Genomic DNA, 25,606 nt, shown 5'->3' on the forward strand with positions numbered 1-25,606 from the left:
GCCTTCCCGACGTCAAACGAAAATAAAACAACGTTGGTTATGTTGGTCGGCAAATAAAATGACTTTGGTTATGTTTAGGCAAGTAAAACAACTTGCTTAGGTTTAGGCAACTAAAGCAACTTAGTTAGATTTAGGCAACTAAAGCAACTTGGTTAAGGTTAGGGTTAAGGTTAAGGTTAGGGTTACGGTTTGGGTTATGGTTTGGGTTAGGGCCTCGGTCAGGAGTTGAACCTGCACTCTCTCACTTGTAAAACGGGGACGCTAATCCATCGCCAATCCCACCCGCACACCCATAGGTGGCAGCGACATACTTCAACAGTCGTTAAGACTCTATGACGTGTATAATGTTAATATTCACATATCTAGAAAAGTCATATTTATGTTTACGTTTGGTTCCGAAATGTTCATATATTCTACATATCCGTGGATTCCCGAAACGTACAATGCCGACATTCTATTCCGGGGCCTGGGTTGCCCATAGTGGAGGCCTGCAGGCTGCAGAGAGGAGAAGGCCCCTCTGGCTGTTTGTATATTGATAACCTGGATGCTGCCGGGTGAGTATAGAGAGCCCCAGGAACCAGTTGGAAAACATCCATGCTAACACTTCCTGGTTCTTCACGGTTTCTGCCTATGGGATTTTTGAATGGGTTTTTGGCGCGATGCTTCTAATAAGGTCTCTGGGCAACGCAAGCTTAATCAAACACGAACCAGTGCTCAGTAGGATAATCTTCACACATGAGGACCACTTTTATGAGTTTTTAAGCTTTTACGTGCCGTTAAAAGGGCGGCTAGCTAGCAAACGGCTAAATGAGACTACACTGTTGAGTCGACGGGGATATTATACGTCAATAACTTCATCACTTCAAAGGACGAACACGGAAATTCTCTTTCCCTCACCTGGTTCAGCCCGGGGTAATCAGTGCACAGCAGCGCACACATCAACAACACTCCAGGTTGAGTGGTGACGTGACGGGGAAGCCTATGCGACACTGTGTGTAGTTCTGGATTAATTTAGCACGAGCTTTTTACTTCTAGGGCTCGCATTTACGCTTCAAAACTCATGAAAGTGGTCCTCATGTGTGAAGATTATCCCGCTGAACACTGGTTCACGTTTGATTAAGCTTGCGTTGCCCAGAGACCTTATTTGAAGCATCGCGGCAAAAACCCATTCAAAAATCCCATAGACAGAAACAGTGAAGAACCAGGAAGTCCGGGACTTCAGCGTTCCGACTACAAAAATACGTCATCCCTGCGGCTCTCTATACTGTGGGGTCAGATGGACGCAGCAGACACGCAGCCCAGAGCACAGCTGTAATCAGAAGGGCCTCCGTAGCTCCAATTAGAGGCCTACTGCCACCGCTGGTGGCCTAGAATAGAGCAGGAGGAGCAGCGGGGACGGGAGGAGACGGGACACGACAAGAGAAACCAGTGACACGTTCTAATCACACAGCATGATGCGGTTGTTGGGCTGGGCGGGCGTGGAGGGCTGAGTGACATGTAGGTGGCGGTGGTGGCAGCAGGGGGTGGTGTTGCTGTCCAACCACGGTAAATCAGAGAGAGATTTAAGAGGAACACAGGAACCCTGGCTGACAGGTGGATCATTTAGAGATGGTTGTCACGTCCGTCATGTTGTCCGGGCCTCACGGCCAGGGCCAGGGCCAGGGCCAGGGCCGGGGCCAGGGCCGGGGCCGGGGCCGGGGCCGGGGCCAGGGCCGGGGCCAGGGCCGGGGCCAGGGCCAGGGCCAGGGCCAGGGCCAGGGCAGAAACATAACTTTCCCCTCCACTGCTTACATTGCCTGATGGAGTCCAAAATCCACAAGCCACTTTCACAGCTTCACCGGCCAAATGTGTTTAAAGGGGGACTAACCCCCTAGATATGTATTAGAACAGTGATTTGAAAATACCTATGGAAAAAACCAAGAAATGACATATGCTCTTGTCTATACTGGACTCTTTGGCTGTGTTGAAGTCCAGATTTTTTTTCGGAAATCGACGCCATTACAGTTTGCCTATTGCCTCAAAAATAATTTATTTGAGAGGGGCCATATCTGTATAATTATCAACAACTAGCCAACGCTGGTGGCCTGTTTGGAAAGAGCTTTGCTCAAAATGGTTGAAAGTTATATCAATTTGGTAATTCAGTGGCGAACTAGAAATTTAATTATTTTTCTGCATGTAACTCTATGGCAGTGTGTTAAACTACGTTACGAGAGCAAAGTGGCATGGGCTCGTTACAGCAGCACACCGCACAATACGACAAACCCCCCGTTCTGGGGTAACACAATGCGAGATTTCTCTACGTCATTCCCTCGTCCAAGTTGCCATATAGTCCCTTTTTCATTTTAGTTTGGGGGCTTTTCGTGATTCTTGTTAAAAGTTGTGCAAAAGTTTTTTCCTCTCAGCGCAGTGCAGGCTGCCTGCGCCTCCTCCCTCCTGCCAGACCCCGGCTGGCGAAACAGCCTGCTGCATGCATGGGGCGCTTGTAACCTCACGGAGCAACAAACAAACAGACAGAAATAGCTGGTGTGCGATTTAGAGAATACAGTCTGAGATTGGGTACAGGATTGAGGGAATCCCGCATCTGTTTGCGAAGGTGCGACTGGACAGGACGCTTTTCACAGACAGGCACAGTAGTCGGAGCGAGGCGAGTGTCTCTACTCAGGGCACAGCTGCAGATCTTTCCTCCTCCTCCTCCGCGCATTCAGTCTGTCCAAAATCATTACCGATATAATCTCAGTAGGAGGGATGCAGGGAAATATGATAGTAGCCGATGTGTTTAGAGAAGCTTTGTCACGTTGTCACGTCGTAGTATAGCGTTATATTTTACATGTGCGCTAAACTGCGACCATATTTGTTTGCGGAAATATCAGACTGCTCTCTCTACTCTCAGAGCACAGAGAGCTCTGCTCTGCTGCGCGCGCCCGCGGAGCTTGGAGCTAGTGCATGAGGTTTACAGTACGACTCTCTCCCGCATGCCTGGGCTGGAGACAGTGCTTGCAACTCGGACTGATAATATAAACATCATCATTCGAGCTTATCCAGGTAAGATATCAATAAAGTAATGACACATTCAGCGGGAAACTAACTATAATTAAGACATGTGCCAACTTTGACGACGTTTGGTTCAGTATTTTAAGAGCAAACTTCAATAAGAATAGGCTTGGAGTTCTGAGGAGCTGAAAGGGTACAGGGGGGGTAGGGGAGTAATTATCTTGAAATCCCATAGTCTTTGGGAACACTGTGACGTCAGTGTGTTCCTAATCTCCCATTCATTTGAGAAAGAAAAAAAAAGCAGTCTTTGACCCTTAGAGGGCGCTTATGCCAGATATGCTGCTGAAAAATGATACAAATGGTAAAATGGCAACAGTTTGGTGTCAAATGTGGAAATTCTGACCAGAATTCTTCACACATCACCCCCAAAGTCATATATATTGGTTAAAAGCTGAAAAAAAGTGTTTTGGAGGTTAGTTCTCCTTTAAAGAACCTCCAGATGATGCTTGGTTACCTGCCTGTGTGGCTGGCAGCTCAAAGCTACCACGTGTGCTAATTCAGTGGGCTAATTGAAAGCCTTTTCTCAATCGAGCAGCAGATTCCACAAAGAGATATTGCGTTTAACTATAGGACTTTATAGCTGCGTCGTTACGGGCCATGTGTCTGAAGAGGACGTGTCTGGTGTTTAAACCCTGGAGGACACAGACTACACACGCTCTCAATATAAAAGCAGGCAGCATGTTTCACACACCAAAGAGACACACACACTCTTGTACTCACAATAAGTCCATGAACTCCGCTTGGACCCGGGGCTCCCATCTCACCCTGGAGAGGAGAGAGGAGACAGAGGGAGTTAGATGAAGGGAGAGGAGGAGTGAGATGAAGGGAGAGGAGAGAGGAGGAGAGAGATGAAGGGAGATGAAGGGAGGAGGAGAGAGATGAAGGGAGAGGAAGGGAGAGGAGAGAGGAGGAGAGAGATGAAGGGAGAGGAGAGAGGAGAGAGATGAAGGGAGATGAAGGGCGAGGAGAGAGGAGGAGAGAGATGAAGGGAGATGAAGGGAGAGGAGAGAGGAGGAGTGAGATGAAGGGAGATGAAGGGAGAGGAGGAGAAAGTTTCTGGGGTTATTGGCTAACAAATATGCTCAGAAGAGTGGCTCAGTGTTCATCTGAGCTTATGAGAGGGGGCTGTGTGTGTGTGTGTGTGTGTGTGTGTGTGTGTACTGTGTACACATGTATGTGTATATGTGTGTGTCTGAAGTGAAGGTGGAGGGGGGGTCTGAGCCCACTGTCCTTCTGTGGCTCATCCAATCAGCTTCAATCTCCCCGATAGAGAAATGGAACACATGTGATGAGTGAGAGAGAATGATAGACACACAGAGAGACACACACACACACACACACACACACACACACCGATCAGATATAGACAGACAGACAGATACACACACACACACACACACACACAGATAGACAGAAACATGTAGACAGAGAGGGAGAGATATAGAGCGAGATACACGCAGAGGTTTATTTTGTTCTCCCTCTAGAGAGAGAGAGTGGCGTCAGCGGAGGACCAAAATGCGAGACTCATTAGCCAATGAACAGCCAGGAATGGGTCTCGCGCTACTTTTGCATGCTAAAATAAAGCTGATAATGTACAATTTGATTCAAGGGGGGAAAAACCCTTTCAGAGTGCAACACAAACTGTCTATTTTGCTGCTTAATCCAGGACCTTACTTCCTGGAACTCTTGAGAGTAAAAAACTGGTCCATTGGAGTGAATGGAGATGTCGCGACTCTTCTATCTATACGGCTCTGGTCCCCATATGGGTCTGCTGCTACTGTACGTGCCATGTCTATTTCCTCCTACCACACAGTGTAGATAAGAGGAGCCATGTCTATTTCCTCCTACCACACAGTGTAGATAAGAGGAGCCATGTCTATTTCCTCCTACCACACAGTGTAGATAAGAGGAGCCATGTATATTTCCTCCTACCACACAGTGTAGATAAGAGGAGCCATGTATATTTCCTCCTACCACACAGTGTAGATAAGAGGAGCCACGTCTATTTCCTCCTACCACACAGTGTAGATAAGAGGAGCCATAATGTAGTTTAGGAGCCATAATGTAGTTTATTATAAGCACCCATCCACATGCATACTGTATATGCATATCAAAATGATACAGTCTAATCTTTTTCACAGTTATCTGGCTAAAACGTTCTAATTCAGCTTTGTGGAAAACAATGAAAATAACTCCTGCAGACTGTCTCTCTTACTGCTGGAGAAATGTACTAATATGACGTTTGGGTTTGTCACCTTCATCCAGTAGAATCCTGCTTTGTGAAAAACCGCCCAGGTCATCTCCTGCTTGCTATTGCCGTTGAGTTCAGGAGGGATTTATTAGGCGTTTGGGAGCCGCTGTACCAAACTCAGCCACCGGGCTGAGCGCAGAGCGTTTCTTCCAACATGAATGCGCTGTTTGTGCTGCGCTGGTGCTGTGTGCTCTTCTGTTGATGTGTTTGTTATGGATTTGAAAGTGACTTTCTGACGTGTTGATGTTTTAATTTGAGCATTTTCCCCTCCGACTGATGAAGTGTCACTTTCGCACGAAACGGCGGTGAGAGAAAAAAAATAGCGAGATGGAATAATTTGATCTCTTCCATATGGGTAGAGACATGCAGCGGACTGGCTAATAGTTTCTGCTGACCTATCTTTACTGTATTGGGCAGAATAATTACTCAGAATGACAGATTATTACATCATTTACTGTTCTTGGATGTCACTTGCTCATATACGTGTATGTGTGTGCGTGCATCTGTGTGTTTGTAACTCGGTGGTCCGTTTCACTTCATTGCTGAATGGAAAAGGATGGTTTGAAAGCCAAGCAGCTAAACTGCGCTTTGCCCTTTATATAGCAGATTGTGAAAATGAAAGCCAATTAAAGCGATCAATAACGAGGGGGGGAGGGGGAGGGGCTGAAATAAAAGGCAGCAGTAAAGCTTGTCCGGAGGCGGAGCTCCTAAAAACTTGCTTCAAACAAAACAGAAAAACAGGACTGGACTCACAGATGACTTTCCCATCAGAAAGTGCCCAAATGTCACAGTCCAACATTCCCAGTGTGTAAAACCCCAGGGGAGCACGTGTGAGCAGAACCATGACTCTCTTTTTCTGTACGTGTGTGTGTGTGTGTGTGTGTGTGTGTGTGTTTTTGCATGTTTATCTATGTGCGTGTGAGTGTTTGTTAGGGGTGGTAATCACCAGATGCCCCACGACACAATATTATCATGATACTTGAGTCACGACACGATATTATCATGATACTTAAGTCACGATACGATAGTATCGTGATATGCTAGTATTGCGATACTGTATACAGTATTGAGTAATGCGATATAATTGCGATTTATTAACTTTTTTCTACAGCAAATTGTGTCCCCAACGGAAAAGGTAAGGTTACTTAACGTAACCCCGGTTCTTTCATATCTCGAGTGAGGTATCTCACTCTATGGAAGAACGGTTTTATCTAAGATAAAGTTTCCAGTCTGTTCATCTCACTTCAATCATTTGTATTGTAGCAAAGTTGTCAGGTAGACAGATCAACACTGTCATAAAAACCTCATAAATGTTGCATGCACCTGACAATTTATATAATAAAATATCGCGATACTATGCTGTTTTGATTCCAAAGCCACCCCCCCCCCCCCCCCCCCCCCCCGATCCCTAGTGGGCATGTAACTGGGTGTGTGACATACTGGTTCTCCATCTGGTCCCGGTGGTCCTCTCTCGCCAAAGTCCCCTGGAAATCCCTGGGGAGAGAAAGAGTTGCTTTGAGCTTTTTTCAGCACTATGTTCTGACACAGAAAGTCTCACATTGTTTTATACTGCAGCAGTTGCAAAGACTTTATATTGAGTTGTCTATAAGTAATGTCTGCGTTATTCATGTACAGTCAACTATATATTATATTAAACTATATATTATATTGAGTTGTCTATAAGTAATGTCTGCTTTATTCATGTACAGTCAACTATATATTATATTCAACTATATATTATATTGAGTTGTCTATAAGTAATGTCTGCTTTATTCATGTACAGTCAACTATATATTATATTAAACTATATATTATATTGAGTTGTCTATAAGTAATGTCTGCTTTATTCATGTACAGTCAACTATATATTATATTAAACTATATATTATATTGAGTTGTCTATAAGTAATGTCTGCGTTATTCATGTACAGTCAACTATATATTATATTAAACTATATATTATATTGAGTTGTCTATAAGTAATGTCTGCGTTATTCATGTACAGTCAACTATATATTATATTAAACTATATATTATATTGAGTTGTCTATAAGTAATGTCTGCTTTATTCATGTACAGTCAACTATATATTATATTAAACTATATATTATATTGAGTTGTCTATAAGTAATGTCTGCTTTATTCATGTACAGTCAACTATATATTATATTCAACTATATATTATATTGAGTTGTCTATAAGTAATGTCTGCTTTATTCATGTACAGTCAACTATATATTATATTAAACTATATATTATATTGAGTTGTCTATAAGTAATGTCTGCTTTATTCATGTACAGTCAACTATATATTATATTCAACTATATATTATATTGAGTTGTCTATAAGTAATGTCTGCTTTATTCATGTACAGTCAACTATATATTATATTAAACTATATATTATATTGAGTTGTCTATAAGTAATGTCTGCTTTATTCATGTACAGTCAACTATATATTATATTAAACTATATATTATATTGAGTTGTCTATAAGTAATGTCTGCGTTATTCATGTACAGTCAACTATATATTATATTAAACTATATATTATATTGAGTTGTCTATAAGTAATGTCTGCTTTATTCATGTACAGTCAACTATATATTATATTCAACTATATATTATATTGAGTTGTCTATAAGTAATGTCTGCTTTATTCATGTACAGTCAACTATATATTATATTAAACTATATATTATATTGAGTTGTCTATAAGTAATGTCTGCTTTATTCATGTACAGTCAACTATATATTATATTAAACTATATATTATATTGAGTTGTCTATAAGTAATGTCTGCGTTATTCATGTACAGTCAACTATATATTATATTAAACTATATATTATATTGAGTTGTCTATAAGTAATGTCTGCGTTATTCATGTACAGTCAACTATATATTATATTAAACTATATATTATATTGAGTTGTCTATAAGTAATGTCTGCTTTATTCATGTACAGTCAACTATATATTATATTAAACTATATATTATATTGAGTTGTCTATAAGTAATGTCTGCTTTATTCATGTACAGTCAACTATATATTATATTCAACTATATATTATATTGAGTTGTCTATAAGTAATGTCTGCGTTATTCATGTACAGTCAACTATATATTATATTCAACTATATATTATATTGAGTTGTCTATAAGTAATGTCTGCGTTATTCATGTACAGTCAACTATATATTATATTCAACTATATATTATATTGAGTTGTCTATAAGTAATGTCTGCGTTATTCATGTACAGTCAACTATATATTATATTCAACTATATATTATATTGAGTTGTCTATAAGTAATGTCTGCGTTATTCATGTACAGTCAACTATATATTATATTCAACTATATATTATATTGAGTTGCTTCATATAAGTAATGTCTGCTTTATTCATGTACAGTCAACTTTGTTCAACATGTTGCAAATTATTAGCTGACGTGATGATATTGTGCAAAAGCTGTTGAAGTGAGAAGAGAATGACCTTCCTCTATTACAGCATTACAGCAACTCAGGCTGTGCTCACATTACAGGCAAATCTGATTTGCTGATAAAGTCATTAATCATCATTATCTTGATTGGTTTCCCAAATCTGATTTGGGAGTGTGTCCGCACTGCCACAAATCTGATTCTCAAGTCGGATCTGTGTGTCCAGACCTCCATATGTGGTTTGGGACAAGTGACACAAATCAGACTTGGAGCATCCAGACTCATAAAACCAATCTGGATAGAATCATTAATAGGTCACTAAAGTTCACAAATCAGATTTGGCCTCCTAGTCTGAACAGGGCCTCAGTGTCAAATCTGGCAAAACAACAACAACAACAATGCACCTAAACATAGGTTCAGGGTGCCCCAGTATGTAAACATGAGAAACATGGCACATAGGTTCAGGGTGCCCCACTATGTAAACATGAGAAACATGGCACATAGGTTCAGGGTGCCCCAGTATGTAAACATGAGAAACATGGCAACATTTTCTAAGCACAACTTTTCACAAATATGACTCTTACACAACCAAGAGTGCTGCTACTGTAATTGCACAGTAATTATAACAATTTCACTGTTAAAAATAACAGTAGACAGAGTCATTTGAAATATGCACACATTATAGAGCATAATTGCCCTATTATGAGCATTAAATCTCACAGCTGCAGAACGGGTGCGGACAGTAAATGACTCTACTCAGGCTGAGCGGTTTCTAAATGCAGAGACCCAGCAGCCAAGCAGCTATTTAGTCCAGTTAGCGGTAAATGAGGAGCTAATCTGAGCGATGCTAACGGACGGCGGTGCTGCTAAGGGAAGCCACATCTCCAAAAAGGCAGCAGGGCTAATGTAACTAAGGCTAGCTAGACCATCCACAAACACTTATGATAATGACTAGGTTCTGCTGGTGTGGCCTCCATGCATTGTTTTAGAAGGCTAACTGTAGATACCTCTGGAAAAGCTCTCCTGCTGACAAAATGCTACTCTTTGTGTTTCAAGGAAGTTATTTTTGGAGACCTGTCTGGGATAGTTTTGACTTTATAACTGGTGGCATATAAATGTTCACCCAGCCTTCGACAACTGACACATTGCATCACAGATACACTGAATGTTGAATGTCACCAACTGGAAAAGATCTGGGATCCCACACAGGCAAAAAGAGCCACAACATGGTATAGTGTCACATTCAAACTGGGACTGTTTTATGGTGCCAGTGAATGAGCTGGAAAATGAGATGTCCAGAGTCCAGATGAGTCAGGACACAGAGTGGATCATGCATGACTGATGAGTCCACAGGTCAAAGTGTGTTATTCAGGCGCACTGGGGGAAACACAAGCCCAACAGAACTCTTACTGAAGCATGACGGTGACCTCGAGAATAGAACCGAAAGCCATAACCGCTGCTGTAAGAACATGGAACAAATGTGGAAAAACATCGAGCCAAGTGAAGAACTGAAAAAAAAAAGGCAGCACAGCTTTTGAAGAGAGTCACATACGCGCATTTGATGTCCTTTTAGTGGCCTTTTAGTGGCCGTTTAGTGGCCCTCTGAACTGAAGTCAGGAAGCCGTGTTCTTACTGGAGCAGTGAGCAGCAGTGAGGCCTGCCAGTGCGATTAGTGCGATGCTGTGAGGCGAGGCGACTCACAGGCGCAGCAGCACGTTAGTGGGGCTCGTAAACACCACGGGACAGTGTCACTGATAAACACAACCTCCAGAACCCAAACACAAACAGACACGGCTCCAACAGCTCCACCATTTCAGCAAGACTTCAGCTGAAGTGCAGAACGGTTGTTGGCGCTGGCGCTTTGGAAAATTCTCTAGGGTTTGTATGCTCTTCATTGTTTTACATATGAAAGCTTCCCCCCTCATCCCCTGGGATGGATGACTGTCTGCATGTGTTTATCCTCCGCACAGTACAAGCGCTCTGCTTATGGCCGTTAAACTGCCTCTGGCTGTGGTTCAGGTGCTTCTCCTCTGTCTGTCTCTCATGGATCCTCCTGTAAGCAGCCTGGCTTTCCATTTTCCATCCAGGAGGACTGGAATGAGATGATGATGATGATGATGATGATGATGAGCGGGTGTGTGCTAACAGCCAGTCACTCTGGTGTAATCTGTTAAAAGTGGCTTTAGGGTTAAAGTAGCCTCCTAGAGCACGGGTCGGGTCGGGTCGGGTCGGGTCGGGTCAGGGTCGGAATTTCGTCATTTTAGGGCCACTTGGCCTTCAGAGTCACCATTTTTTTAGGGCACAAAGGCCATCGCTCTATTGACATCGTGAAGAGCGATTTTTCTGAAATGTCTGTTAAAATGAGCCACATCCTTTGCACAGGGCAGCTACATTAAACTGAGACCACTGATGCTTTTAAAGCAACTGGTAGCAGGTTGCTAGCAGGGCACTGCCAAGGTGACCTTAGGGGTCCCAGGGCATCACGGCCAGTGGGAGGGGCAACGGAGGTCATGGCGATTTTCATGTCAAGGACCCCAACACAGACCCACCTCAGACCAACACAGACCCACCTCAGACCAACACAGACCCACCTCAGACCAACACAGACCCACCTCAGACCAACACAGACCAACACAGACCCACCTTAGAATAACTGTGAAATTATGACCAGAATAGTCATTTTTATACAGTACATGCTGTAACTGGAATAATTTCTGGTTAATTATACTACTTGTGATTTTGTCAGCGACCCTCATGGAATCCCTTCAAGGATCCCTGCCTGCCTGTATTCTGAATAGTTATGCAAAGTAAAACATACTACAGAAAACAACCAAAAAGGGCCATGTTGGAAGCCATGATGAGATGTGAGATGTTTCTGCTGACACACAACACATTGGTTTCTTCCCTGTGCTTAAAAGCAGACCAGCTGTGGTCAGCAGGTCAGGAGAATAGCAGCTCACCATAATGACCTGCTTTGCAGGAAACAGTATCTCCCTAGGGAATAGTCGGCCATGATGCAGCCATGTTTACGCGGGAATCAGCGCACATGCACACATAAACGTGCATGCATTCTCTCTCTCTTTCACACACTCAAGCACACATTCAAAAAACTTGGATAGTCTGCCTACAGAGTCTACAGAGTATTTATAACAATTCAACAGTTTATTAGGTGACATTCAACAATTCAACTGTTTCGCTTTTGTCTGTCGATGTTTGTCTGTAGATGTTTAACAGATTATGTTTGCTTCCCGTTCCACACACCTGATTCTCATCAACTCGAGCTACTAAATTATTCTGAGAATATATAGGACTATCCAAATAAAGTGCTACCAAAAACTCAAATGCAAACATGTACAATGCCTCCCACATGACGCATGTTGAGTGTCTACTTCACATACATCCGCAGCTACTGCGTAAACATTTGTCTTACTGTGGAATACTGTGAAACACATGCTCACACCTCACATGAAGAGGAGACGGGCTCGCGTGTGTTCAGGCGTTTGATCCATAAATGCCTTATTTACCAAAAAGCCAATAAGCAACAGCTGCAGAATGATCTCAGCAGCGTTTCGGGGGGGTTGCATAATTATTCTTTTTCTGCAACACTCAAATGTCAAAGTGGCTCTGAACACTCTGTATCACACAACAGGACCTACAGTATGGCTGCCTCTGAACACTGTATCACACAACAGGACCTACAGTATGGCTGCCTCTGAACACTCTGTATCACACAACAGGACCAACAGTATGGCTGCCTCTGAACACTGTATCACACAACAGGACCAACAGTATGGCTGCCTCTGAACACTCTGTATCACACAACAGGACCTACAGTATGGCTGCCTCTGAACACTGTATCACACAACAGGACCTACAGTATGGCTGCCTCTGAACACTGTATCACACAACAGGACCTACAGTATGGCTGCCTCCTCTGCCTCCAGCTGGCTTGGCTCCATGCTGGGGGGGATAAAACGGCCGTCACTCCAACAAAAGGCTTTTCTTGTAGCGTCCAACAGTCCGACCGACGTGCGACTAGCGGGACTCCCCCGCATTCAAACTCCGGTTAACCCTTCCAACAGCCGTGGAAATATTGAGTCGAGTCAAAACGATGACGCAAATGCAGACCTTATAAAGTTTCACATGTGTGTAAGCTGTTGGGGTCTTTGCATCAAACATCTCTCAATGTGGTCGAAATAGAATCTAAAACTGGGATGTCATGTGAGGCGGAGACATTGTGTGACTGGAGCGGCATGGTGAGCCACGTACAGCAAGAAGACCTGTCATCGAAATCATCTTGATTTGAATGATGTGTCACAATCACAAACAAATTATTTCCATTCATCCAAAGATCATGAATACATTACATTCGAGTTCAATTGATATCATCCCCCGGGAACAGTTCATTCTACTTGATTATCTATAAAGTATGTTTGATATCATCCCCCCGGAACAGTTCATTCTACTTGATTATCTATAAAGTATGTTGAGACAAACAGTTCATTCTACTTGATTATCTATAAAGTATGTTGAGACAAACAGTTCATTCTACTTGATTATCTATAAAGTATGTTGAGACAAACAGTTCATTCTACTTGATTATCTATAAAGTATGTTGAGACAAACAGTTCATTCTACTTGATTATCTATAAAGTATGTTGAGACAAAACAGTTCATTCTACTTGATTATCTATAAAGTATGTTGAGACAAAACTTTACCGGCCTACCCATCTTGCCCCTCTTCCCTGGTTCGCCAGGAATGCCCTGAAAACGACGAGACAAAAGAAGGACAGAGGTGGAGTAAAAGAAGGACAGAGGTGGAGTAGAAAGGAGGAGGAGGTGGAGTAAAGGAAGGACAGAGGTGGAGTAGAAAGGAGGAGGAGGTGGAGTAGAGAAATAGAGGCAGAGTGTGAAAGGAAGAGAGAGAAAGACAGACACAGGTACGTTATGTCAAAAACAACAACGTAACAAACCCAAAACAAAACACTGTTAGGCACAGGCGATTCAGGTCCAAAAAACACAATTAAAAAGCTGTAGCAGTAAACCTCTGGCGGCTCCAGCTTCAGCAGATGTTGAGGAACAGCTGACTGCAGCCGATCCAACATTCTCTCCAGCTCATTATGAGGGATTTATCACCGACGCTCATAATACAGTATGTGTTAGATAAACATCCTTTCCCCCCGAGGGAGAAGAGGGCTATGGTCTGACCCATCGAGCTGGTTGGCTGGCTGCGGGGGGAGCCAGCCCACAGGTCGCAGCCCACCTCGCGCTGACACAACCCCCCTGGAGCATGTCATAAGTAACCCTAACCCCCTGGAGCATAAGTGGTCATAAGTAGGCTAATCACTCCATGTTTTAGAGAGGCGGAGGCGGAGGCCTTGAGGAGGTCAGCCAGTTCAAAGGCTCTAAGACGGGGGCTTTTATCATATGAGTCATCAACACGCCCACACAGAAAGCTGGGGGGCGCTGTTCCCACACGAAAACAATAACAAGACGCACTGTCCTACAGTATCTATAGGGTCTACTGTCAAATAAGGATGCGCGACGATATCGGCAAGTTATCGGTATCGATTGATAAATTCTTTAAAATGAAATATCAGCATCGGCCCCGAACGAACATTTCTGCTGATGTGACAGACCGATACAATGATGCTTTAATTATTATACCCAAATGCTCGACGCCATGTCCCCATGACGCCATGTCCCCGCCGCGAGGATGCTAACCTGAGCTGAAGCCATGTCCCCGCCGCGAGGATGCTAACCTGAGCTGAAGCCATGTCCCCGGCGCGAGGATGCTAACCTGAGCTGAAGCCATGTCCCCGGCGCGAGGATGCTAACCTGAGCTGAAGCCATGTCCCCGCCGCGAGGATGCTAACCTGAGCTGAAGCCATGTCCCCGGCGCGAGGATGCTAACCTGAGCTGAAGCCATGTCCCCGGCGCGAGGATGCTAACCTGAGCTGAAGCCATGTCCCCGGCGCGAGGATGCTAACCTGAAGCTGAAGCCATGTCCCCAGCGCGAGGATGCTAACCTGAAGCTGAAGTTGTTTTCTGATTTTGTCCAGTGAATGTGTACATTTGATCTACATTATGTCTGTTCTGCCAGTGGGCCGTCACGATAAGAGCAGGCACAATAATGTGTTCATTCCACTACAGGAGAGACTTGATGTTCTCTGAGATTAGGTGGAAAATAATTGTGCAGATATATACAGTATATACATATATATATACAGTATCATATATATACAGTAATCATAATGTGCAGTGTGCATGATAATGTGCAGTGTGCTGATAATGTGCAGTGTGCATGATAATGTACAGTGTGCATGATAATGTACAGTGTACATGATAATGTACAGTGTACATGATAATGTACAGTGTGCATGATAATGTACAGTGTGCATGATAATGTACAGTGTACATGATAATGTGCAGTGTGCATGATAATGTGCAGTGTGCATGATAATGTGCAGTGTACATGATAATGTGCAGTGTACATGATAATGTACAGTGTGCATGATAGTGTGCATGATAATGTGCAGTGTACATGATAATGTGCAGTGTGCATGATAATGTGCAGTGTGCATGATAATGTACAGTGTACATGATAATGTACAGTGTACATGATAATGTACAGTGTACATGATAATGTGCAGTGTACATGATAATGTACAGTGTACATGATAATGTGCAGTGTACATGATAATGTACAGTGTACATGATAATGTACAGTGTACATGATAATGTGCAGTGTACATGATAATGTACAGTGTGCATGATAATGTGCAGTGTGCATGATAATGTACAGTGTACATGATAATGTGCAGTGTACATGATAATGTACAGTGTACATGATAATGTACAGTGTACATGATAATGTGCAGTGTGCATGATAATGTACAGTGTGCATGATAATGTACAGTGTACATGATAATGTACAGTGTACATGATAATGTGCAGTGTGCATGATAATGTACAGTGTGCATGATAATGTACAGTGTACATGATAATGTACAGTGTGCATGATAATGTACACTGTACATGATAATGTACAGTGTACATGATAATGTGCAGTGTGCATGATAATGTGCAGTGTGCATGATAATGTGCAGTGTACATGATAATGTACAGTGTGCATGATAATGTGCAGTGTGCATGATAATGTGCAGTGTGCATGATAATGTGCAGTGTGCATGATAATGTGCAGTGTGATGATAATGTACAGTGTGCATGATAATGTGCAGTGTACATGATAATGTGCAGTGTGCATGATAATGGAGGTGAATATACATGAAGAAGAACTCACTCTTTCGCCATCAGGCCCGGGAAGGCCAAAAAGCCCCGGGATTCCAATGAAACCCTGCAGAGAGGAGAGGACAGAGGAGGACCAGAGGAGAGGACAGAGGAGGACAAGAGGAGAGGAGAGAGGAGGCACACGGGGGCGTGAGTTTCTCCGACACGTACGAACGACGGGAACAACTTCCGCTGGCGATTTCAGTGGGGTTGGGGGTCCATGGTGGGCCTGGGGTTTCCTCGAAGAACCAAGCCATGAGGCAAGTGTATATGCCCATGGACTGCATGGTGCTGGCTTCCACGATGTAGTCCAAGGGCACATACCCTCACGCCAGGGATCTCTGGAGATAGACAGCACGTCGCACACTGGATCTCTGGAGATAGACAGGACGTCTGGGCCATCGGCACACGGAGGAGACATGACCCTAACCCATACAGAGGAGACATGGCGGGGGAGAACAAACAAGAACAGGCACAGGCACAAATACAACAAGCACAACAGAGCTGCACACTGAGGGAAACAACAGAGGTTGGGGGAGAGAGGTTGGGGAGAGAGGTTGGGGAGAGAGGTTGGGGAGAGAGGTTGGGGGAGAGAGGTTGGGGAGAGAGGTTGGGGAGAGAGGTTGGGGAGAGAGGTTGGGGAGAGAGGTTGGGGAGAGAGGTTGGGGGAGAGAGAGAAAGGGGCCTAGAATGCTTCCTCCTTAAGACAGCGGGGCCTCATACGGAGCTTAAACAGGAAATTCCAGCCAGTGGGGGCAGGGGGTGGGTGTGTGGGGGGCAGGAGCTGGGCGTGTGGGGGGCAGGGGGTGGGTGTGTGGGGGGCAGGAGCTGGGCGTGTGGGGGGCAGGGGGTGGGTGTGTGGGGGGCAGGGGGTGGGTGTGTGGGGGGCAGGGGGTGGGTGTGTGGGGGGCAGGGGCTGGGTGTGTGGGGGGCAGGGGGTGGGTGTGTGGGGGGCAGGGGGTGGGTGTGTGGGGGGCAGGGGGTGGGTGTGTGGGGGGCAGGGGGTGGGTGTGTGGGGGGCAGGGGCTGGGTGTGTGGGGGGCAGGGGGTGGGTGTGTGGGGGGCAGGGGGTGGGTGTGTGGGGGGCAGGGGGTGGGTGTGTGGGGGGCAGGGGGTGGGTGTGTGGGGGGCAGGGGGTGGGTGTGTGGGGGGCAGGGGGTGGGTGTGTGGGGGGCAGGGGCTGGGTGTGTGGGGGGCAGGGGGTGGGTGTGTGGGGGGCAGGGGGTGGGTGTGTGGGGGGCAGGGGGTGGGTGTGTGGGGGGCAGGGGGTGGGTGTGTGGGGGGCAGGGGCTGGGTGTGTGGAGCGGCCGAGGGGGGCTGATAAAGACCCTTTATTTGAAGGCGTAACATAAAAATGGCCGTTTGTGTCGTCAAGTGTGTGCGTCTCTTCGCTTGTGTACCTAAAGAGTGTGTGTTTGTATGCGGAGGCTTATCAACGCTTAGCGGCTGCATACAGCAATGTGTTTACATCAGAGAGGCGGCTCCTGACTTTAGCCTGCTAATAGCAGTGGCACACACACACACACACACACACACACACACACACACACAGTGATTGAATATGTTTGTGTGTGTGTTTACAGTCGGTGGTTTACAGGTTTACAGAATAGCGATAATTTGGCGTCTTTGATGAAACAACTCGCCGCGTGTTTTGATTGAGATTTGTTCGTGTCTCGCTCTATATAAACATAACGTAGTAAAGCTGTCAGTAAAGCAGTGACGGCTGACGGAGTTGTGTATAACTCAGAAGCTCGGGTCCTGTCAACGCGCTCATGTCAGCCGGTCAGACCGATAGAAAGGAAATAGAACAGGCGAGACAGGAAGGAAGAAGTTGAGTTGACCTACCCGAGCGCCTTTAGGCCCCAACGGTCCTACAGGCCCAGGTAAACCCTGGGAAAACAAAAAGACTCACTTTAATTCTGTGGTTCAACACTATTTCGGGTCTAGCTGGTAAACAACCTGAAACCCTGTTTGCACAAACACCCTGTGGATGTGTGTGTTATTGTGCACCATGAATGAACATTCTATGCCATTGTTATGACACTACAGTTTACAATTATTATTTGTAGAGGTTCCACAATTTGCAAAATGCCTTTAACCCATTGATACCTGATGCAGCATTTGCGTGTGTATCCCTTTAAGACCTAACCCTAACCCTACCCATTTGTGTGTGTATCCCTTTAGCCTAAACCCACTCATGCCCTGACTACTGTACCTACTGTACCTACATGCTTAACATGCAGCAGGTCAGCTGTTCAGCCTAACCTAAACCTGACTACTGTACCGGTCACAGCAGAGGATTTACTGCACCTGCCTGCCAGGATAACCTTTGGCACCTGGACTTCCGTCTGGACCTTGTTGTCCCTGCAGAGAGGAGAGAGAGAGAGAGAGAGAGAGAGAGAGAGAGAGAGAGTAGGGAGAGAGAGAGAGAGAGTAGGGAGAGAGAGAGAGAGAGAGAGAGAGCAAGAGAGAGAGTAGGGAGAGAGAGAGAGTAGGGAGAGAGAGAGAGGAGAGAGAGTAGGGGGAGAGAGAGAGAGAGAGTAGGGAGAGAGTAGGGGGGGGGTGATCAAAATGACAGTAACACAAACACGGCTTTGTGCAGAGTAGCAGATAGTTTGAGAGAGAGAGAGAGAGAGCGAGAGAGAGAGTGTATAGGGGAAGAACTATTCTTAGTATTCCCATGATGTCACAAGTGTTTTCCTACCAATAGTACCAATAGTCCCTGCAGCATGCCCAGGCCCTGCAGCATGCCCAGGCCCTGCAGCATGCCCAGGCCCTGCAGCATGCCCAGGCCCTGCAGCATGCCCAGGCCCTGGTATTGTTTTTTTTACATGTACTTCAGATGTGGCCTGGGTATAGACCATATTGCCTAATCAAGAGTTTAGTGTGTCTGTGTGTGTGTGTGTGTGTGTGTGTGTGTGTGTGTGTGTGTGTGTGCCAATGTGTGTGTGTTTGTGTGTGTGTTTGTGTGTGTGTGTGTGTGTGTTTGTGTGTGATTGTTAAAGTGTAGAATGTGTTCATGTGTTCACGCTCCGGTCGTGCAGCCATGTGCACTGACTTTGATAAATATAGTAAAACCATAATAAATGCAGCCAGTTAAAAGCCAGACGGTTTTGGAAATTGGAGCAATTGAGGTTTGGACCTCAGTAAGGAGGCCTGTTACGTGACGTGACGCGACGTGGTGTAGTACAGTAACACAGTGGAGGCCCAGGAGTCATCATCACTTCATGCAGACCAGATGATCTTTGCTCTGAGGAGCTGGGACGCGCACGCTGCCAAACAGTTGTGCTTATTACTCAATCAGCAGTGCTGTGGTGACTCACACTCACACTCAGAGCCCTGATCAGCTCTGTGGGAACGAAGGGGGCGTGGCCCTGATCAGCTCTGTGGGAAAGAAGGGGGCGTGGCCTCGATCAGCTCTGTGGGAACGAAGGGGGCGTGGCCCCGATCAGCTCTGTGGGAAAGAAGGGGGCGTGGCCTCGATCAGCTCTGTGGGAACGAAGGGGGCGTGGCCCTGATCAGCTCTGTGGGAAAGGGGGCGTGGCCCTGATCAGCTCTGTGGGAAAGAAGGGGGCGTGGCCCCGATCAGCTCTGTGGGAAAGAAGGGGGCGTGGCCCCGATCAGCTCTGTGGGAAAGAAGGGGGCGTGGCCTCGATCAGCTCTGTGGGAAAGAAGGGGGCGTGGCCTCGATCAGCTCTGTGGGAAAGAAGGGGGCGTGGCCTCGATCAGCTCTGTGGGAAAGAAGGGGGCGTGGCCCTGATCAGCTCTGTGGGAAAGAAGGGGGCGTGGCCTCGATCAGCTCTGTGGGAACGAAGGGGGCGTGGCCCTGATCAGCTCTGTGGGAACGAAGGGGGCGTGGCCCTGATCAGCTCTGTGGGAAAGAAGGGGGCGTGGCCCCGATCAGCTCTGTGGGAAAGAAGGGGGCGTGGCCTCGATCAGCTCTGTGGGAAAGGGGGCGTGGCCCCGATCAGCTCTGTGGGAAAGAAGGGGGCGTGGCCCCGATCAGCTCTGTGGGAACGAAGGGGGCGTGGCCCTGATCAGCTCTGTGGGAAAGGGGGCGTGGCCCTGATCAGCTCTGTGGGAAAGAAGGGGGCGTGGCCCCGATCAGCTCTGTGGGAAAGAAGGGGGCGTGGCCTCGATCAGCTCTGTGGGAAAGAAGGGGGCGTGGCCTCGATCAGCTCTGTGGGAAAGAAGGGGGCGTGGCCTCGATCAGCTCTGTGGGAAAGAAGGGGGCGTGGCCCTGATCAGCTCTGTGGGAAAGAAGGGGGCGTGGCCTCGATCAGCTCTGTGGGAACGAAGGGGGCGTGGCCCTGATCAGCTCTGTGGGAACGAAGGGGGCGTGGCCCTGATCAGCTCTGTGGGAAAGAAGGGGGCGTGGCCCCGATCAGCTCTGTGGGAAAGAAGGGGGCGTGGCCTCGATCAGCTCTGTGGGAAAGGGGGCGTGGCCCCGATCAGCTCTGTGGGAAAGAAGGGGGCGTGGCCCCGGTCAGCTCCGTGGAAAAGAAGGGGGCGTGGCCTCGATCAGCTCTGTGGGAAAGAAGGGGGCGTGGCCTCGATCAGCTCTGTGGGAAAGAAGGGGGCGTGGCCTCAATCAGCTCTGTGGGAAAGGGGGCGTGGCCTCGATCAGCCCTGTGGGAAAGAAGGGGGCGTGGCCTCGATCAGCTCCGTGGGAAAGAAGGGGGCATCTGAGGATGGACAGAGTAGGAGGAGGAGCCGGTGAGGGAAACCCCTCCAGCTGGTGGTGACATCACCCGGCGAGAGCAGGGACTCACTCACACACTGTGTGACAGTGAGGAGAATGTTCCACTCCACACTCCCTGACCAAGGCCTTTAGCTAATACCCACAGTGCAGTAGTAGTGGTATGACCCAGCCCCACTGAAAATAGCCCTGGAAATGGTGCTGGTCCTGGATGCTGTTGGCCTGGGCCTGGGCCTGTTGGCCTGGGCCTGGGCCTGTTGGCCCGGGCCTGGGCCTGGGCCTGTTGGCCTGGGCCGAACACCGAGGGAGGCGGCTCTCCTCCCACTGGTTCCAGGGGGGTTCCAGGGAAATAATCACTGAACTGTGTTTCTCCAGTTGAATCAGTCGAGCAGACAGACTGAGACGGGGACAGACAGAGTTTAGAGACATCGAGACAGAGATTACATGCAAGACTGAGCTTAAGACAGCATGAGGGAGACAGGCGGAGCACTGAGTGCTGAGTGACACACCATCGCATTTGCAGACATTTGACTTGTGTGTCAAATATTTCCTGGTCTGCCCTCCAATCACAGCTGATCTAGCAGAGCTACCAGAGAGGACGTCAAACAGGATGTAGAAAAAGTACTTTTGTGCAGTCAGCCTTTTCGTTTGGAGCAGGGAGAACACTATACCCACTATAACACATCTCTCAACTCCAAATCTATCAAACAGTGCTTACTGGACAGTTACAGTATGTCACTGTGTCATGATGTCTGTGCTGATGGGTTTCTGTCTGTTTATGTGCTCTGGTGTGTTGTCTCTTCATGTGTTTTATGTGACATCAACATGCCTGCAGGGTTAGGTTAGATGCCAGGGAGGGACTGGATTAGGTTAGGGTTAGGTTAGATGACAGGGAGGGACTGGGTTAGGGTTAGGTTAGATGCCAGGGAGGAACTGGGTTAGGGTTAGGTTAGATGCCAGGGAGGGACTGGGTTAGGGTTAGGTTAGATGCCAGGGAGGGACTGGGTTAGGGTTAGGTTAGATGTCAGGGAGGGACTGCAGATGTAAATGAGTCTGTATGGCTCAATCTGCCACATTGACATGTGGACTTAAAGACCCATTCCGTCAATTGTCACTGTTACTGACGCCGGTGGCCGTTAGAGTAACTGCAGGCAGCGTGTGAACGTGCTGACGCACGGGCACCATACTCACACGCGCTGCCTGGCAACAGCAGACTGTTGGTTGCTTTGTAACGTTAACTCATAAAAGTCACTTGAAAACGGCAACCTGGACAATCTATCGGTCAGATCAGCCTCGAGATGCCCAGGAAGGATTCTGGATGAATTATCTGACGTTATTGTGGCATGTTTAGCCGTGTTTTGGCTTATTGGCTGCGGGGAAATGGATAGGATATTCACGTTACCGTGAGCCAGGAACTACCCTGCTTCCCCTGTATGTACGGTACCGTGTAATGCCTGGAGTTGACCAAACTGAACAATCAAACAATGTTTCAGAAGCATAACAGTAACGTTAGGCATATTTACGACTGTTACATTCATTATCCACACAAGACGGTAACGTTATTAGTGGAGCTCGGTGGTAATTTCTATAAATGTAAATTAATATTAGTTAGCTGTGATTAGCATCAAGCTAACGTTACTAATGTGCAGTCCCACTGCAGCTAACTGCAGTCAGAGCCTTCTCCCCCGGTACGTCTAATAGTTGACCAAACTGAACAGTCAAACAATGTACCGTAAGCATAACAGACAGTAGGCTAACGTTAGGCATATTTCCGACTGTTAGATTCATTATCAACACAAGACAGTAACGTTATTAGTGGGGCTGGTGGTAATTTCTATAAATATAGCTAAATCTATTAGTTAGCCGCCTATAGTATCAAGCTAACGTTATGGTTATAATAGGCACTCACCATCGCAGCTAACTGCAGTCAAACAATAATGCTCCATGACCATAAGCATAACGGTAGTAACGTTAGGGTTGCATTACTTCACACAAGACGGTAATGGTAGCAGAGTTTCTGACCAGGTGGTCAGATACTTGTACTACGGAGTGACAATAAAAATCTTGAATCTTGAAAATCCATTAGCAAGCAGCTAACATTATCTGGTCAAAACCACATTACAGTAGCTACAAGCAGCAAGTTCCCTTCATGAACCGAAAACGCAGTCCTGACTCTAGTTTCCCCTCGATGTCGGTCACATTGCTGCTGTCTGACCAGACGGGCTTCATTAGATAAATATTTATTTATTTATTTATTTATATTATCTGGAGTCTGTGTTGTTGTTTCCTTTTGCTAGCAGCTAGCGACGAACGTAACGTTAGCCATTTCCTGTTAGCCGTCTTCTTCCTTGGTATTTACGCCGGAGCCATGAGGACAAGAGGCAGGCTCGTGAACGCGCAGACGTCACATCCTCTAGCTGTGGCTGGAAATGCTAACCCCTTCAAAACTGCGGTATTTCCATGTATCTTCTGAACGGCTGGTCGGAGAGAAACGCCCCTGGTCGCAAGTTACGTCAAGGTGCATTCACTCATTGCCAATAAAAAACACTTTGTGCACATTTATTTCTCGCCAGAACCGACGGAATGGGCCTTAAAGTGCTCATGTTAATTAATGTGTATTGTCCCTTTAAATGAAATGAACAAACACAGACAGGTGAATAAATAGAGAGAATGGCAGGTGAGGGACGTTTTTCTTCAAAGCTGCAGTGAAATGACTGAATGTCTCTCTTCCCTCCCTCTCTTCTGTTCTTTTTCTCCCTCTCTCCCTCTCTCTGGCATTGCGTTCTGATATCCTGGAGAGAGCATGGGGCTGTGGTGCCGGGCTCTGGCCAGATGTCTCTCCTCACTGCTGCTTCATAACAGACTAATCTAATCTGGCTGCCTGCAGGCATGCTTGGCGCACACACACACACACACACACACACACACACACACACACACACACACACACACACACACACACAGGAGTGAAGGAGGACTCATCTTTCACAGGCTGAGGTGAGATGGGATGGGAGAGTCTGAGGGATTGTCTCTGGCTCAGTGATGATAAGCACCTTGATGGTGGATACTAAGAATGCAGAGATGTTACAAAACCGGCTATCTAGTTATCAATTCAAATGCATGAGAGAATCTCATAGCAGATAATGGTATGTGCATCAGGTATGTGCATCATCAGGTATGTGCATCAGGTATGTGCATCATCAGGTATGTGCATCAGGTATGTGAATCATCAGGTATGTGCATCAGGTATGTGAATCATCAGGTATGTGCATCATCAGGTATGTGCATCATCAGGTATGTGCATCATCAGGTATGTGCATCATCAGGTATGTGCATCATCAGGTATGTGCATCAGGTATGTGCATCATCAGGTATGTGCATCATCAGGTATGTGCATCATCAGGTATGTGCATCATCAGGTATGTGCATCAGGTATGTGCATCATCAGGTATGTGCATCATCAGGTATGTGCATCATCAGGTATGTGCATCATCAGGTATGTGAATCAGATATGTGCATCATCAGGTATGTGCATCATCAGGTATGTGCATCATCAGGTATGTGCATCATCAGGTATGTGAATCAGATATGTGCATCAGGTATGTGAATCATCAGGTATGTGCATCATCAGGTATGTGCATCATCAGGTATGTGCATCATCAGGTATGTGCATCATCAGGTATGTGCATCATCAGGTATGTGCATCAGGTATGTGCATCATCAGGTATGTGCATCATCAGGTATGTGCATCATCAGGTATGTGCATCATCAGGTATGTGAATCAGATATGTGCATCAGGTATGTGAATCATCAGGTATGTGCATCATCAGGTATGTGCATCATCAGGTATGTGCATCATCAGGTATGTGCATCATCAGGTATGTGCATCAGGTATGTGCATCATCAGGTATGTGAATCAGATATGTGCATCAGGTATGTGCATCAGGTGGCCACTCACTGCATGCACCACCTTGATGCACCACCTCGCAAGCAACAGCCAAGGTGCTAATAAGGAACTTTGAAATGATTGGACCTATGACCACTTTCAGACTAACGAGCAGGGTTACGTCTTTCCCATGATCAACCTTCTTTTGTCAATTCACACCAAGTCAGTCAACTAGAGCTGCGATGATTAATCGATTAGTCGATCGACAGAAAATTAACAACTATTTTGATAATCGATTAATCGTTTTGAGTAAAATTTTAAGAGAAAAGGTCTAAATTCTCTGATTCCAGCTTCTGAAATGTGAATATTTTCTGGTTTCTTTACTCCTGTATGACAGTAAACTGATATTATCTTTGAGTTGTGGACAAAACAAGACATTTGAGGGCGTCATCTTGGGCTTTGGGAAACACTGATCGTCATTTGCTACCATTTTCTGACATTTTATAGACCAAACAACTAATCGATTAATCGAGAAGATAATCAACAGATTAATCGATTATGAAAATAATGGTTAGTGGCAGCCCTACAGTCAACACGGCTTAATCCCTGGTCAGTACATTTCAGACAGGACCTGAGTCACAAATCATAATGACATCTGTTGCATTGTCTTGAGTTGCAGGATTTAGGAGCTTTGGGAAAGACGGTTATCTGGAAGAGTGTTTTGAATGGAAGCGCAAAGGAAAAAGGGAGACAAAGGAGGACTTACAGAGAGTATTCAAGCCATGTGAAGAAAGAGAGGACGGTACTCACAGGCTCTCCAGGGAGTCCAGGTGGACCAGGATGACCTTTCTGTCCCTACGGAGACAAACACATAACAGATGAGAGATGTGGACAAAGAAACAAGACGTATAATAATGAGTGAAAAAGGAGAGGAGAGGAAACACTGGGATTACGAATTACGAAACAACTCATGGGAAAATGTGAGGAGC

The 25,606-nt window shown here is 46.1% G+C and overlaps 1 protein-coding gene across 1 annotated transcript in view; it reads right to left on the minus strand.

Moving 5' to 3' along the window:
* Window positions 1-25,606, minus strand: part of col27a1a (collagen, type XXVII, alpha 1a) — a gene marked incomplete at its 5' end in the record, with an annotated part of 167,936 nt that overhangs the window by 65,854 nt on the left and 76,476 nt on the right. The window contains 7 exons of the mRNA XM_083657807.1: window positions 3,772-3,816; window positions 6,743-6,796; window positions 13,462-13,506; window positions 16,046-16,099; window positions 17,878-17,922; window positions 18,343-18,396; window positions 25,428-25,472. Coding sequence (XP_083513933.1) covers window positions 3,772-3,816; window positions 6,743-6,796; window positions 13,462-13,506; window positions 16,046-16,099; window positions 17,878-17,922; window positions 18,343-18,396; window positions 25,428-25,472 — 342 coding nt within the window. The remainder of the gene's footprint in view (window positions 1-3,771; window positions 3,817-6,742; window positions 6,797-13,461; window positions 13,507-16,045; window positions 16,100-17,877; window positions 17,923-18,342; window positions 18,397-25,427; window positions 25,473-25,606) is intronic.

The sequence above is a fragment of the Poromitra crassiceps genome (genome assembly GCF_964638095.1).
Source record: "Poromitra crassiceps genome assembly, chromosome: 21".
NCBI classification, from domain to species: Eukaryota; Metazoa; Chordata; class Actinopteri; order Beryciformes; family Melamphaidae; genus Poromitra; species Poromitra crassiceps.